The 17,470-nt window shown below is 43.1% G+C and overlaps 1 protein-coding gene across 2 annotated transcripts in view; it reads right to left on the bottom strand.

The window, feature by feature from the left end:
- The window catches only part of AQR (aquarius intron-binding spliceosomal factor), a 112,909-nt gene that overhangs the window by 44,252 nt on the left and 51,187 nt on the right, over positions 1-17,470 (bottom strand). For both annotated transcript variants that reach the window (XM_074955777.1, XM_074955776.1), the window contains exons 20-23: positions 14,794-15,035; positions 12,122-12,268; positions 11,526-11,595; positions 1,071-1,181 (exon numbers count right to left, since the gene is read on the bottom strand). In XM_074955777.1, coding sequence (XP_074811878.1) covers positions 1,071-1,181; positions 11,526-11,595; positions 12,122-12,268; positions 14,794-15,035 — 570 coding nt within the window. The remainder of the gene's footprint in view (positions 1-1,070; positions 1,182-11,525; positions 11,596-12,121; positions 12,269-14,793; positions 15,036-17,470) is intronic.

Below are 17,470 nucleotides of genomic sequence, written 5' to 3'. Positions count from 1 at the left end.
GTCTGGGGGGTGCAGGGGTCAGGGCTGGGGGTGTGGGCTAGAGTCGTGGGGGTGCTCCCAGCCCTCTACCCAGAGTGGCTCACGGTGAGCGCTGGAGGGAATATGCCCTGCGTCCACCCCCCTTCCCCAAGGCCCTGTCCCCACCTCTTCTCCTCCTCCCCACAACTGCTCTGGGGAGGAGGGGAAGAGCGGGCCGGGGCAGGTAGGATTTGTAATGGCACGCTGCTGCCTGCCGGGGTCCCGGCCTGGGTTTGGCAGTGGGCTGAGCGGGGACTGGCGCCTGGGACCCGGCAGGCAGCAGGGTGCCATTAAAAAAATCGGCTTGCATGCCATAGGTTGCCGACCCCGATCTAGTCCCACAGTGCAAACTTTAATATACACACACTTAAGTGAGTTTAGCTTTGCACAAATTAACCTAAACTGACTTAAATAAGGATTAAACTGATTTAAGTGTGTCTATATTTGGGTTTGCACTGGTATAGCTAGTGTTACTAAATTAATATAAAATTCATCTAGTGTAGGGTGACCGGATAGCAACTGTGAAAAAACAGGACAGGGGGTGGGGGGTAATAGGCGCCTATATAAGAAAAAGTCCCCAAAAGGGGACTGTCCCTATAAAAATGGGACATCTGGACACTAGTGCAACCTGCCTGATATCTGAAAGCCCGTAGTATCTGGCTTGTCAAAAGAAGTTGGACTGGGATGGTAGTTCAGAGGTAAGTGTAAAATTGAGATGTTATTCTGTAGTCCAGATAGGGCGACTGGGGCTATAATAGGTATTTCAGACATAGCAGAAGCAGAAAAGTCCCATACGTTTAATAGGAGAACAATACGTAACTTTTTTGATTTCCACCCTAATCGCTTAAATGTCCTAAACAGAAAATGCATCTGATAACATACTTCAGAACGTTTTAAATTTTGATTTCATCATAACTTCCAAATCTGTTTTTGTCTAGTTTAAGACTCCACACAAACTTGTTCAAGTCCAAATCAATGGAAATAACTGTACTATTGAAGCCACATAAAATAGAGCAGTACAAGAAAGGGTCACACAGAAGTTGTTCATTTACCTGGTTGGAATGTGTAACTATCAGGGTTCTCTGTTCTGGGAAATTATGATAGAGATTGGATATTATCTGCACAGCCACATCAGTTTTACCTGTACCAGGTGGGCCCACTACCTACAAAATGAAAAAAGAACAAGTATAGATGTGCAGTAATTTGTAACATATGACAACTATCCAGTTGGAAGAAGACGACGTTATTTTGAGTTGGGTAGAACAAGATGGCTTGCCAAGAAGTATCTTTATTTTGACAAAGCATTGACTTAGGAAGCGGATGACCAAAATTCTACTCTAAATTGCCCCATTCATTGTCAATTGTGTGTAATTTGTAACTTGTTTCTGTGGACTCCAGATATAAATACAACGAGATACAGTGAAAAATTTAGCCATGTGCAAATGCAGAGTCCTGTGCAATGGGAATATACCTGATCATAAAGACAAACTGCTGTCTCTGATTCCACGCTGTGCAATCTGAAACCAGTAGGCTGTGACCACTGCTTACTTTGTGCCAGGGCTTAGGGTTGGCAGTTAATTGCTCCAGCATCACTGTGCTTGCTGCATCAGTTATAAATGTTAAAAAATTGCTTGCGCCCCAGCACCTCTTTCATTACAAATTAAACGCTGGCTGTCACTGAAACTTCCTCATACATGTAGGGTGGTTACAAGCGGCTGGGGAACCTCAAACATGGGATATGGGACAATATAGAAAGACAAGAAAGAGCAGAGGCTTAAGTATCATAGATAAGAAAGGAGGAGTGGGACAGGTTCATAGGTTGGACGCTAGCTTGAGGAGGCCTGCCCTTTTAGTTTACAAAAGGTCCCTGCAAAATCTAAGACTGTCCCTGGTGACATTATCAATATATCTGAGATTAAATACATTTATAAGAAACTGCACAGAATTTAACATAATAAATACATTATAACGCTGCATCTCAGTTATAATTCTTCATATTAAGAGTTTGGCTTTGAAATTCAGACATTATATTTCACTCCACGCTGCCTATTTATGATTATAAATACAGTATTTTCACTTTATTCACGTGATTTAGTTACCACTGATGTAGCTGCATTATCCTTAATAACACCGCTTTTTGAAACATATGGATTTAAAAGCAGTCAAACCATCTGTCTATGTCTACCCCAGTTCTTATATTCACATCTGTCAAATATATTTTAATTTACTTTACATACCCAAACTCAGTAGAGCTGCCAAATGATATCCTTGAACCTGAGGGAGCTAATGTGAAGAATACTCTGGAGGAGTTCTATGGTTAAACTCAGATCTAGTTTGGAGACTGAGCACCTCACATTTGCATCCTGGAGCCATCAGATTCACCCCTATATACTGAAGCAAACTAACTTTCTCTACACCTAAGATTTTAAATATGAGCAAAAATCAACTTGAGCAAGGTTTCTAAATATTATGGACAATCTCAAATTGTAGTATTTTGAAGAGAGTTAAGAAATACAGCACACATACAATTCAAATGTCACAAGAACCTACATATGACATTTCAACCAATATGGGGCAAGTCCTACTTGCCTCCTTCAGACAAGCAGTCCTATGGGACATATAATTTGGACTCCTCATGTTAGGAGAACAGGATCACACCTCATTACCATAAATAAGCACAATATACTCTACAGCGGTTCATTTTATTTATCATAACTGGAATGAAAATATGGGGTCACACTGTACAGTGAACTGGAAAGAGGCTCAAACAGCTGCCCACACACACACTTGTGGGCTCAAGCCAGTAAAAATTGCAAGAGGCCTGTCATTTACGAAATGCTTGTTTTAAGTGTAATTTTTCCCATTATGTCTAAGAGAATGCTCTCTGAAACCAGAGAAGATATTTTTAAACTGAAAATAAGTGATTAGCAAAATATAGCCAAAACTTTACATGGATTTCTCTCAGTAGTTATTTTTTTCTTTATGGATTGCTGGAACTAAACACTGTCAGGTACTACAATTTATCCCTAAAAGCTTTCTAATAAAAATATGCAGATGGTACTTCATAATACATTGTGCTTATACTGGAAAAGTTATTCTTACTGATTCATCAAAGATTAAATTACATTAATTAACAGCACATAATACTAGATTAAAAAACAAGATTAAAACAAAGAGCTACATCACCTAGAGTTTTCCCCCCTAGTATTTTATGTGTTGATTATATATTACAAAATGGAAATAAAGATTTTAATTTACTAGTCATCTTTCCAGCTGACAAGTAAGGAATATTGGTATGAAAGGAGACTCCCATACACAAATGTGTGTATTCTTAGCCAAACGCTATAATTATTAAAAAGCCAGCAGTTCAAATCAATGGGCTTGTTCCAGAAAAAGCATTATTAACTAAGCAATTTTTAATCACTTATCACTAGTGAATTTTACTGTCACCCAAAAACTTTCTTTCATTTTAAAAACCCCTCAGGAACAGCAGATATAACTATAAGCCGTTTATCATCATTCACAGGGTCATCATTCATCTTAGTGCAAACTATGTTGTTAACCAATCCTACAGCCTTTACTCAGCTGAGTAATCCCACTGATTTCAGTGGGCCTACTCACATGAGTAAGGACTGCAGTATCAGTCCATAAAAATGAACTTAACTGTAACTGGAGATTCTTCAAGATGTAAGGTCCCTATCTGTATTCCATACAAAGGCACCATGCACCTGAGTCCAGAGATTTTTAGTAAGTAGTATCCGCTGGTCTGCACAGGCACAGTTGTTCTCATGCTCCAAACCAAGAGAATAAAAGGCAGTGACTGATGCATCTCCAGTTCCTTTTCTCACAACAAATCTGATTATGATCTGCAGGAAAGGGGACGGACGGGAGGTAATGGACTAGTCAGGGACCACGCACATCGAACAACTTCCAATTATAGGTTTTGGAAAAAATAGCAATAAGTAGATGGTTTGATCATGTGAAACTCTGAAATTACTTTAGGGATAAATTCTGGGTAGAGGAGAAGAGAGACCTGTTCTTTATGAATGATGGTTCATGGCAGATCTGCCGTGAGTGCTCCCAGCTCGCTTACCCTCCTCGCTGATGTGATGGTGAACCCCCCTTTCATTGAGAGATAGGACATAGAACATGTGACTAATGGTTCGAAGGAAGGTTTGGTGAGAACTGAAAGGACAATACAGATCCCACTGAGGTGTTGGTTTCACCTCTAGTGGGAAAGTTCTAATAAGTCCCTTCGGGAATCAAGTCATCGTAGGACGGATAAAGATAGTATGGTCCTCAACTGGAGGATGAAAAATGGACCCACCAGGAACTGACAAAGGCCCAATGTCTTATGGGTAGATAGATCGTCTAGAACACAAGGAATCCCAGTAGACTATGGAACTAACTGGCACTGACGTGACCAAAAGGAGAAACACTTCCATTTGGCCAGACGCAGTAGAATCTTGCCTGCTTTGGCTGACACTGGATTGAACCACCACTGAACATGAGCACTCTATGTCAGATGCCCATCCAAATACCAGGCCTTAAGCTGAAAAGGTCCTGGGTCGGTGTGCAGGATTGTGTCATTGCGTTGTGTCAGCAGATCTGAAAATGATCAGATGTTGATGGGTTGAAATCCTCAGGCGATCGAAGAACAGAACTGTCTCAATCAGTTGAGTGCGACGAAGATGACCTGAGCCATGTCATGATGGATCTTTTGCAGGACTTGTGGTATTAGCGGAATGGGAGGGAAGGCATATCTGAGATAGTCCATCCAGCATAGTAGCAGGGCATCAATCACCCTTAAAACTGTGGCCCAGAGCTGCTCTGGAGTAGTACAGAGGTAGTTTCTTGTTCTCCTGCGAGGCAAAGAGATCCCAAGATGGTGTTCCCCTGTGAGTGAGGATATCATTCAGAACAGAACCATTCATCTCCCATTCATGGTGTGTGGAAAAATATCTGTTGAGATTGTCTTGCTAGGGAGTTCTGCACCTGTTAGGTATGCTGCCAAGAGGGTTATGGATTTTATGATATACCAGTTCCAGTGGCCGACTCACTCTATACACAGGGGAAGGCACACTGTGGGCACGTATGGAATACACATAGGGACCATCGCTCAAAGAAAAAACGGTTACCTACCTTTTTGTAACTGTTCATGCCCATTCCATTCTAGGTGTGTGTGTGCGCCCATGTGCATGGTCCCCGGATACTGCTAAGGCAAAAATCTCCATAGGGTCAGCAGTGGTGCCCCCTTGAGTGCTGCGGTCATGTGTCAGTAGGGCCGGCGGCACCTGATATACTGACGCATGAGCGCGGCACTCAAGGGGGAACCACTGCTGACCCAAAGGATCCAGCTAAGGCAAAAATCTCCAATGACCGTGCACGTGCACACACCTAGAATGGAATGGACATGAGCAATATGTCTCAAAGAACAAGTTACGAAAAGGTAGGTAACTGGTATTTCTTCGAGTGCTTCCTCATGTCTATTCCATTCTAGGTTACTTGCAAGCAGTGCCAATGGAGATGGGCTTGGAGTTCACAATCTTGCAGTTTGCAACACTGCTCTGCCGAAGCCAGCATCATCCTGGGCCTGCTGGGTACGTGCATAATGGGACATAAACGTGTGGACAGACGACCAGTTAGCAGCTCTACAGATCTCTTGGATCGGCACCTGAGCCAAGAAGGCCGCTGATGACACTTGTGCTCTAGTTGAGTGTGCCTTGACTATCACCGGTGGAGGCAATTCACCAGTTCATAGCAGTATTGGATGCAGGTTGTGAGCCAGGATGAAATCCTTTGAGCAGACACTGGGCAACCTTTCATCCTGTCTGCCACCACAACCGACAGCTGCGTTGACTTGAGAAACGGCTTTGTCCTGTTGATACAGAAGGCCAGCGCCCTCCTGACGTCCAGTGCTTGCAAACTGCAAATTCCTCTTCGGATTTATGGGGCTTCGGGAAGACGACCAGTAAATATATGTCCTTGTCGCTATGAAACTGAGAAGCTACCTTGGACAGGAACGCCTGGTGCAGCCGCAACTGGACCTTATCTTTGTAGAATACTGTATAGGGCGGTTCTGAAGTAAGTGCCCTGATCTCAGACACCTTGCAGGCAGACGTAACCGCAACCAGGAAAGAAACCTTCCAGGAGAGAAGAAGAGGTTCGAAGGGAGGCCTCATGAGCCTTGACAGTACGAGATTCAAATCCAAAGGAGGGACAGGATCCTGGACGTGAGGATATAGCCGGTCCAGATCTTTCAAGAACTGGGCTGTCACGTTGTGAGAAAAGACCAACCTGCCTTGGAACGGAGGGTGGAAAGCCGAAATAGCAGCCAGGTGGACCCTGATCGACGACAGGGACAAGCCCTGAAGTTTGAGGTGCAGAACATAATCCAGGATCTTCAGCGAGGCCTGCTCAGCCCGGATCCGTCGTTCTGAAGCCCAGCACATGAACTTTTTCCACTTGGCCAGGTAAGTCGTTCTGGTGGAGGTTTGGGTGCAGGAGACTGACGTGTCTTGGGACAGCAGGTCCAGCCAGAGAGGTGGCTGCAGCGGAGCGATTACCAAAAGGTCCAGCAGCATGTCAAACCAGTGTTGGCAAGGCCACTCGGGAGCTATCAAGATAACCTTTGCCCTGTCCTGTTTGAGTCATGAGGACTCTGTGGATCAACAGCACTGGCAGGAAGGCGTACATCGGGGCCCCCGACCATGGAAGAAGGAAAGCATCTGACAAGGAACCACTGTCCATCCCCCAGAGTGAACAGAACACGTGGCATTTCCTGTCCTGACAGGACGCGATCAAGTCAACCTGGGGAGTTCCCCACTTTTGGAAGATGATACTGACTGCCTCCAAATGAAGTGACCATTCGTGGCGAGACGAGAAGGTCCTGCTGAGGCAACCTGCTAACACATTCCTGGTCCCGAGCAGGTGCACGGCTACCAGATGAGTGGCATGCCACACACAGAAGTCCCAATGGCGGAGAGCTTCTTGGCAAAGGGCCAATGAAGTCGATCCACCCTGCCTGTTGATGTAATACATTAAAGCAGTTTTGTCCATGAGGACCTGCACCACCTTGCCCTTCAGGTGGGGCAAGAAAACCTGGCAGGCCCACTATGAAACGGAGGAAACATCTGTGACCTTAGAATATGGAAATAGGCGTCCTTCAAGTCCAGGACAGAGTACAAGTCTCCCAGATCCAGGGAGTGGATGATGGAGACCAGGGAGACCATGCGAAAATTCAACTTCCTGAGAGACTTGTTGAGGCATTGCAGGTCCAGAATAGGTCTCAGGGACTCTTTTGCTTTCGGGATTAGGAAATAACGGGACTAGAATCCATTTCTTGTCATGTCCCAAGAGACCTCCTCCACCGCCCCCATGTCCAGGAGATTCTCAACCTCTTGAATGAGGACTTGCTCATAAGAAGAGTCCCTGAAGAGGGACAGGAAAGAGGGTAGAGGGAACGAGGGAGGGCAGCCAAAAACTGCAGGGTGTAGCCTTGAGCCACTATCTCCAGAGGTCAGAGGTGACCGGTGAGCAGGCTGAATGGTAGGAATGAAGACAGTTGAGGAAAGAACAAGCTGGATCCTGGGAGGTGATTGGGGCGTCACTCTTAACCACACCCTCAAAACGAGCGCTTTTGGCCCCCAGGGTGCTTTGCCGGACCGGGCTGCGCAAGTGAGCGGTAAGAGGAAGGGCAGTGGTGGATGAAACTAACATCCCTGTCCCTTCTTCTTGCAGACTCTGGACAAGGCTGCCAAGGTCTTGGCGGCCGGAACTGCTTTCTTGCAGACTGCGGCATATGCATGCCCAACAAGCAAAGGGTAGCCTCAGTGTCTTAACCCATGCAATCTCGCATCCTGGGCCAAACCCTGCAGGAGGGACTCCTTGAATTTATGGAGGGAGTCCCATAAATTGAAATTGTATCCCTCTAGGAGTGACTGATGGCTTGCCACCCGGGATTGTAAGCTTGCAGTTGAATAAAATTTTCCTCCCAAACAGCTCCAATCTTTTGGCTGCTTTATTTTGGGAAGTCGAGCTGGTATACCCTAGTTTATCTTTTTCATTGTCCGCAGAGACTACCAGCGAGCCTGGGGGAGGGTGGTTGTAAAGGTACTCAAACCCTTTGGTTGGGACAAAGTATTTCTTTTCAGCCCTTTTAAGGTGGGAGGGACGGATGAAGGAATTTGCCAGAGGGCCTTGGCAATTCTGAGGACACCGTCATACACTGGCAGTGCGACACAGGCTGGGGTAGAGCTGACAGGACATTAAAAAAGGTGTCTCCCTGCTTGGCCATCTCCTCCACTTACAGGCCCAAGTTCTTGGCCACCCGTCAAAGTAGGGCCTGCTGTTCTTTAAAATCATCTGGAGGCTAGCTCTCAAGGGTCCTGAAACCGCCTTGTCTGGGGATGATGACGACGACTGTACCACAGGGGGAGGGAAGCTTACGGATGGGTGCAGTTTCCTCCACCTTGACCTATGAACACGCCTCATGCACCAAGCCTGGTACCGTCGGTGCCGCCAGCTCTTGCATCAAGGCAGCAGCAGATGAATGGTGCAAAGGGGACACTGCCATGACCAGCACTCCTCCTGCACTCCAATAAGGTCACTGTGCTGGCCACTGTGCTGCCAAGGCAGCGCCGTCAATGTCGACGCAGCCTCGCGTGCCTGTTCATACCGGTGGAGTCTAGGCAAGGGGCTGAACTGTACTTCCATGCCAGAGGAATCCCCTTCCAGTGACCAGGGTGGGTCAGTCGATGCCGGAGTCTGCCTGCTGACTGTCGCTGGAGACCAGTACCCAGAGTGCAGCTGTTGCCCTGGATTTGAGGAGTGTACATAACCCAGAATGTGATCAAGCTAATTGCAACCATATTATGTGCACTCAGCCACTATGAATTAATGAAATAGAACACCACATAGTTAAAGGTTAATTTGGAGACAGGCTTTCAGAAACAAGGTCATAACTACTGGCAGTTTTGCTAATCACTATGGGAGGAGGGGAAGAAAAAGTAAACAACAGAGTGAAAGAAGAGATGTGGATGGACAGCCATGAGTCTAGACGCCTCTGATAGTAAGAGTTTATTGAAAGTTAGGAAAAGTGATGATTTACGATGGGTCATTATGACCTATGTGTTTTGTAGAAGTTAATTATAAAAAACTTAGTTAATAGAGTGTATTTGGGAGCAGTCCTTGGGAGCCATCCTGGGAGAGACTTTTCCTGACATCTTTACTCCATGGCAGGAAGGTGTTTGGCCAACGCTGACCTGTCATTGATCACTCAATACCATCTCAGAATATAAGTTAACATCTGGGATGTTTTAAACCTATTGCTTATGTCTGTGTGTGTGCTTAAATCTAATAAAGCGCAGTGTTAGACAAGAGCATGCTTACTTGCATTACTCTTTCATCAGACAGAATTGCTGAGTTCCTGTTGATTTATTCCTTACACTGCCTGGAGTGAAACAGATAAATTGCCCCTGTTGGTGATTCTGACATCCCCATGTAAGGAGGAGATCGGTGCCGGTATCGAGGGGACCAGTGCTGGGGGACTGGAGACACGATGGAGCGCTCCCACGGAGTAGGTGACCAGGACCTGCGCTGAGAGGATGACTGGCAGGAGGGCGAACAATACCAGTAGCATGGAGACCAGTGTCCCTCTCTAGGCGATCCACGTTGAGATGGCGGGGACTGCGATCGCGGTGACCAAGGGCGAATCCCAGAGGATTTGGGCTGCGACTCCAGCTATCTATGGTGTGGAGGTGGAGAGTGCTGCTTTGTCTCAGGGGATTGGTGGCAGTCCACTTCCCAGAGGGGTCTTAGTGACTGGCTTGCCCTTGTGGGGAGTCTTTGCCAATACCTGCCGCACAAGCTGCATCGGCGGTGCAGGCGGAGGCCTCTGCTCTCTTGCCACTGCAGGAGCTTGTGAAGGTGTTAATGACGTCAGTGGTTTAGGTCCCATGCCACTCCTGGCAGTCACTGGTGGACCTTTTAAGGGGGCTAAGGGCCCCGACTGGGGAGGGACAAACGCATGGCTCCAAAGTGGGTCCCTTGCCCGATCACCCACGGCCCTTCTTGCTTGGTGCTGGGGAGCTGTGTTTCTCGCCTTCTTTTTGGGCACTGGCGACACGGAATGGCACCTGGCAAGTCCTGGCGGGACAGCACGGAGGCTGGATTCCATGAGGAGAGCCTGTAAACAAATAACTCGCTCTTTCTGCATGCGGGGCCGAAAGTTTTTACAAATACGGCACTTATGTCTCACATGTGATTCCCCCAAACACTTGAAGCAGCTGCTATAGGGGTCACTTATAGGCATAGGCCTGTTACAGTCCACACAGGGCTTAAACATGGGAAAGTGGGGCATGCCCCACCTGGGACTAAACTTCTAACTACACTTAACAACTACTTAAAACTAACTACTATAAACAAACTATTTACAAGGCCTTAAGGCTCAAAGTCAGTAAAGATGAAAAACTATGGCTATGCAAGGAAAAGCACTCCAACTAACCACCACGGGCAGTAAGAAGGAACTGAGAGGGCGCCTGATATACTGACACATGAGCGTGGTACTCAAGGGGGCGCCACTGCCGACCCTACTGATATAGCTAAGACAAAATACTCCAGCGACTGTGCACATGGGCATGCACACACCTCGAATGGAACTGACATGAGCAAGCACTGGAAGAAGAGTAATAAATAAGTAAAGTTCCATTTTCTTTCCTTCCTCTGTGTTTGTGTGCTACATAAGACGACATGGACAGGAAAGGAAAGGTAGCATGAAGCCTAATTTCAAACAGCAGCATTGAGTGTCTAGACACTCAATCTCCTTGCTGAACAGTGGTGTGGAAAAAGAAGAGTCAGTGAGGTATTCTGAGTAGTTAATTTAAGGAGAGAACAGCTGGCTGGTGAAAAAGATACTTACGAGCAGAAAATTTACTTATTAAGAACTGACTCCTGTAAACCCTTCACTGGTCATGACTCCATTCAAGCAAAATCAAATTCAATACTATAGATTATGTCCTCAGTTTTGGAAGTATGGAACTGAAATTCTCCTGAGGGGCCTGACTGAAGCTCACTGAAGTCAACAGAAAGGCTTTCATTGCATGCAGTGGGTACTGCATCAGGCCCAAGATATTGCAATTACTGTAAATACAACCAAAACAGTCATAAATTCAGCACAGAATCACTATACTCTAAAATTAGTAATCCCCCTCCCCCCGCAAACACACACATGCATGCCAATTCAGAGATCCAGAAAGAATCACCAACCACTGGAACACAGGACAGAATTCTGTTCAGAGGTTTTTTCGGTTTGTTTGCTTTTTGTTTAAGGGAGAGGATGTTATTGGGTGTTTCCTTTTCTTTATCTGCTAGTAGGAAGAAAACACAAAACACAATTATAGTAGACATAGAAAATGGAAGTTACCTGCTCTTCGAAGACTCTCTCCTAAACTTAAACAGCATAATTTTCAACAAGAAATATGGTAACAACTCTTAATTATTGCCCTTACCATAGTCAGCCCAGGTTGCATTCCTGCACGTATAGCCTCAATCTGAGTATGAGTAAATTGAATAGTATTCCTGTAACGAACAAAAATAGGTTCAGTAAATGCAGAAAATATAAAAAAGGTGTTTTTAAAGGGACTGTCTACATGGGGCATTCAAAAAAATTAATCCAAATTAACTAAAGGTCTGAATTTAAAATGGACTAGCTAAACCGCATTAAACTCCTGTGGACACTCACTCACAATTATGCGGCCTTAATTCAGTCTTCAGAGTAGCAGCCATGTTAGTCTGTATCTGCAAAAAGAACAGGAGTACTTGTGGCACTTTAGAGACTAACAAATTATGCTCTAATAGATTTGTTAGTCTCTAAGGTGCCACAGGTACTCCTGTTTTAATTCAGTCTAGCTCACTTCTACTACCTACTGAAATAAATAAATATAGAATAAATATTCTCTGATTGTTTTATAAGCAGAAATTATTCCTGATTGTGTAACCAAACCAATGTGGAACCTCATTTGCAACTACAACAAATTGTTAGGTCTCCCAGACACTGGACTGTTACTTATGTTTTTGCATAGGCACAAAGTTATAACAATATTACCGTTTGGGTTGATTGTATGGATATGGTCCCCTGTTGGGAATAACATGAGGTTCCACAATTAAGGTTTTAGCTTCTTCAGCCTTTTCTTCATTCCCATCCTCTTCTTTCCGTTTCTTCCCTTTTCCTCCCCTTAGTGGGAAAGTTATCCTGTAAAACATATTTGTAAAGTTTCAACTTCATTTCCTTCACAAGTAGGTCAGATAGTCTTTCATATACATTTTTAGAGCTCCATCAAATGACATGGCACTCTATATACATAAATAAGCCAGTCCATTTCCCAAAGATCTTACAACCTGTAAGACAAAACTCAACACTGACTGGGTTGGAAAATGCTGATTCATTGGAGTCAAATGCTTCACCAAGTCTATTCCCCACTTGGGAGTAGGACAACCTGTGCAACCAGCTGCCCCAGAAGTCTGAAAACCCTGAGGTCCTCAACACAGGGCAGTCCACATGGCCCCAGACCCTGGGAACCAGTCCTAAAACTTCTAGGCTCCAAGCTCCAAGCAGGGAATCTGGAAGCTCTGGTTCAAGCAGGGAGCCTAGCAGCCCTGAAAGTGCCAGCAGAACGAAACTGACTTTCTTTTCAATTTCATGGCTACTATTCAGGAAGTAGCAATCAGGAAATTGACATGAATGTCAGTTTCATTCAGTTGGTCTCAGGAACACAGTATTTTGGTGTTTCCAAAACCAATTTTTCAGAGATCTCTGGTTTGCCAAGGAATTTTGGTAATTCTGCTTTGGTTCCAAATTTGAACCAAAAACAAATCTGGAAATACCAAAACTTCTCCTGAACCAAAACCGGAGTTTCGGCCAGCTCTATTCAAGACAATTGTACAACAATCCAGGAGAGAGAAAATGTAGGATTATTGATGAGGCACAAAAGGATCTGGTTGAAGAGGTTGGTTTTAAGGAATAACAGAGGTCGAGAGAACGTGTACTTTGCAAATGAGGACAGGGAAAGTGTTCTAGTCATAAGACATGGGGTAGAAGGTAGAGAATTGGAAAAGGAGATAATATGAACAAACAGTTAAGGTGAGATACTATGGAATAGCACAGAGGGAGTGGGGGAGCAGAGATGTAGGTACGGGTCAATATAAATTAACGATAGAAAATAATCGACACTCTACAGACAGAAGCAATGGACTCTTCTGTAAACATTGGTGATACCTCACTCCTTGTAGTAGTGTCTCCTTTGCAGATCACCTACATTATTTTTATGACACTAGCACAAGAGCTCCTGCATCCTCCAATTCCATTTAATATTGTATTGTGACAGACACCTCTTCATTGTACAGCATATTAGTAAGAAATATCTTTATAATGTAATGGGGCAATAAATTACGGTGAAGGGCTTCTTTTTGTGGCAAGGGCTGTGTAAATCAAAGGAGAAATCCGTGATAGGCAATAAGTGTTCTCATCTTCTCTTTATGTGGAGACTACATCTATCATCAGATGTTACAGATGAAGCAGCATTTTGAAAGCCTTTAATGGACTTCTATTCCTCTAAAGTCAGGAAATCCTTACAATTCATTTCCCAAGAGAAATTAAAATAAAGACTACATGGCATTTTGAGATTTATTCGAATGAAACTACAGAATGCAATTTCTAGATGTTAAAACAGGGGTTCTCAAACTGGGAATCAGGACCCCTCAGCGGATTGTGAGGTTATGTGGGGGGGGGTCGTAAACAGCCTCCACCCCAAACCCCACTTTGCCTCCAGCATTTATAGTGGTGTTAAATATATTAAAAAGAAGTGTTTTTAATTTATAAGAGGGGGTCGCACTCAGAGGCTTGCTATGTGAAAGGGGTCACCAGTAAAAAAAAGTTTGAGAATCACTGTGTTAGAACATATCATCTTGCACCTCACCCACTGGTTGTATACAGTTTCTCACACATATATTGTCCCATTATTATATTGCACCTCCCTTTCTCCCCAACTTATTCCATCACCTTATACTTAGACTAAGATCTAAGATCCAGGAATCATCTCTGTGTGTGTGTACAGTGCCTAGCACAATGGGGCCCTGGATCCTTGACTGAAGCTCCCAGCCATGACCACAATACAAATAGATAATAAGTAGTCTGGGTGTCTTATTCTACATTGCCCACTACAGATCCATAAGATACTGTCTTTCTCCCCCACTTTACATCCTTCAAAACTCATGTCTGCCAAAACACACATCTAATTAAATGATAGCTAGACTGACAGATAGGAACAGTTGACACTTTTTATATTTATGACAGAAAAGATGTCGAACGTAAAAGCTATATATACACACACACACACACACACACTGATTGTAACCCCACCCTTCATATATCATTTTCCCCTATAGATTGTCAATTGTTTGGGTCAGGGACAATGTTTTCATATACATTTATACAGGGTGTGGCACAATAACATCCTGATCCTAATTTTGGCCTTTGGATGCCACTTCAATATTACATATTAATAATACATTACAATAGCAGCTCTTATAAGCTATTTTCTCAGGCAAAAGAACATACTTGAGTCACTGAACTAAACTGACTTAGTTTTCCAGTACCAGCTTCACTATAGTACTTTTTAGGAATAAAACTGAAATGACTTAGATTTATACCATGATTTAATTGGAGAATTATCTGTTCAGACAATCTGAGACCAAGTACATCTGAGATTCTTAGATCACCTGAAAGGGGGTTTCTGTAGAGCTGGATTGTCAACAGTTACTTTTATGTTATATCCAGGAAAACTGGCTTTTAAGTGATCAATGGATAGGAAGGTGTCATTAAAATCCAGAGAAGCAATCTGATTTGGCATTTTTGAATAATGAGCACTGCTTGGGTCTCCATATCCAAGGATGATGTCATGCAACCAATCAGGAACCACACAGTCTGTGTTCATCAGATTCCTAATAGTCTCCAGAACAGCCTGTGAGTGACAAAACAGAAGATGAATCAGTAAAAGTGACATCCTTTAACATCACAATATAACAAACTGAAGATTAACTCTCTGAACTACTCCAGCATCCCAGTGTGTTTCAGAGAAAAAAAAGTTATTTTCCACTAGACAGGTGTTTGGTTAGATTGAATCAGTTGCTATATTTTCTGCTGATGTCATTACATAGCCTGTTCAACAAAATGTCAATATTCAAGCAGAACAGTCTAAATACTGAACTATCCTATTAGTGAGAGCTAATTTAGCCCAAATGAAACAATGGATTATTTGGTTCACAATGGTGTCTGTACAGTGCCACCAATCATCATCAGTGAAGTGCCAGAGGTGTTAGAAGTGTGATTCTTTAAAAGTGGCACTTTGATGCTGTAACTGTATATCCTGTGTGTTTGACCATTATATGCTGAATTTACTAATAAGGACACTTTTCTTTTCTCAATGTTGCAAAGCAAATATACTGTATCTACAGATGGGCATGCTGTATTTTATTCTGCTTCAATCATCATAATCGAAATTTCCAGGAAGTTCTTATTCCAGAATCCTTATGGATGGGGAAAGTGTCAGAAGCAGAAAAACATGGAAACAAAAAAAATACAAAATTCTTTTCAGATATAAGTTTACAGACTAGGAATAAACTGGGAACAGAAGGTCGAGACAGCGTTATTTTTATAACAACTGTTCCATTTAGAAACTACTGATCTTCCTATTCAGTGTTTCCACTAACCTGAGGTACGATGTAATTTAGTGCTTGAGCACTGTTCCAGTACTGTACGTTTTGGAGCTGTGGATCCCTCAGGATGATTTTTTTTCATAATTCACTTAACAGTCTAGTACCAGTGTCCCTGAAAAGTTATTAATCTAAAACCAGTCCTTAGCTCAAAAAGCAAAATCAGATGAGCTGTGTAAAGCTGTCTGCCCTCCTAAGCGTCATCTGAGTGCATACAATACACACGGTACAAGTACTCAGAGGTTTAAGCCAATTGAGAAGCACAAATCAGCAGGAAACATCTGGAATTTCATTCTGGGTATAAATGACAGGTTTCCTGGCTCATAAAGCAACTTTAAATGCATATTAGGAGTAGGTCAATTTATAATTCTTATTTCACTTCTCTCAACTTTAATAGCCCACGGTATCAGAAGGACAAGCAGCTCAAAAGAGAAATCGGAAGAGCTTGTAAAGTTAAGGACTAGTTTATATTCATTACTTCACAGAGATGCCAGTACACGATGCCTTAGATGCTTCCTCAAACTTCTTCTGAGATGAGTCAAAAGCAGATAAATGTCACATCTAGAGGATAATGATACTTAATGATGGGGGAAAGAAAGGAATAGATTGTGTGGTTTTGCATAATTTTGAACTTAGTGAGATCTTATTTCTCAGAAGCAGCACAACTAATTACAACACAGGGATATCCCAGATTATCCTTCTAAATGGTTATATTCAGTCTTTGGGTGGAAAGTATAGAAATATGTTCCTAATATTAGTGGGGGACCTAATGTTAAATATTACTTTGATGAATTATTCACAATGTCTGTGCATGAAAACTTGGTAAAATAATCCAAGTAAGATAACACTGCTGACCGAGAAGTGCTGACTATCATATCTAGCAATCCGATTATGTTTGCACTTCTGCTGCTATCATATTTGCTTAATTTACTATACTGCACAGGTTTTTTTGGCTGCTCTCTCCCCGCAGGCCTAGCGTAAAATCAGGCTGTCTTCTATCTGCCTGATACATTATTAACATTAATCATTCTAGAGTAATACCTTGCTTTCTGTTAACTGGCTGAAGCTGGTGGGAAGTATACAATAGATATGGATAATCTGTACTCCAATTTATGAAAAGCTAACAGCTAATTATGTGTTTTGACTTAATTGAATAAATGTGAAATTAAGGAAAAAACAACAAGTAATGCTTTGTGCAGTTGATTTTTTTTTTTGGTCTGTCCATTGGTTGTAAATACCCTGTACAAAACTAAAAATTACACTTCCATCCCTTGCCAAACACAGACCAAACTAAAGTATCCATTACAGATTAAAATGAACTTTGTTTTATTTCTTTATTTGCATCACAACGCAGATCTGGGAATTAACTGCTGCTATGACGCCAGTAAGATTTTTTGGTGTCGATGAAAAAATGTTTAAGTCATCTGCAAACAACATTAATTTAATAATTTTCTGACTTTTCATGCTTCGCTTTGCAACTGTAAGCATAGTTTTTAAAAAATGAGTCACGAGCCATTGTCTCATTTCAGATACACTCTTCCATATCATAACATATTAAAAAGAGCAGGATCTTTCTGCCTCCCTCCTTAAGCAGCTTCACAGATCATATTCCACAATCCCCTATGAAAACTAGAATTCCACTCAACTTTGTAATGCATGGATATACATATTTCCAATGGAATCC

Source organism: Natator depressus, chromosome 6, assembly GCF_965152275.1.
Source record: "Natator depressus isolate rNatDep1 chromosome 6, rNatDep2.hap1, whole genome shotgun sequence".
Lineage (NCBI taxonomy): Eukaryota > Metazoa > Chordata > Testudines > Cheloniidae > Natator > Natator depressus.
This window is presented reverse-complemented; position numbering and strand designations above follow the sequence as displayed.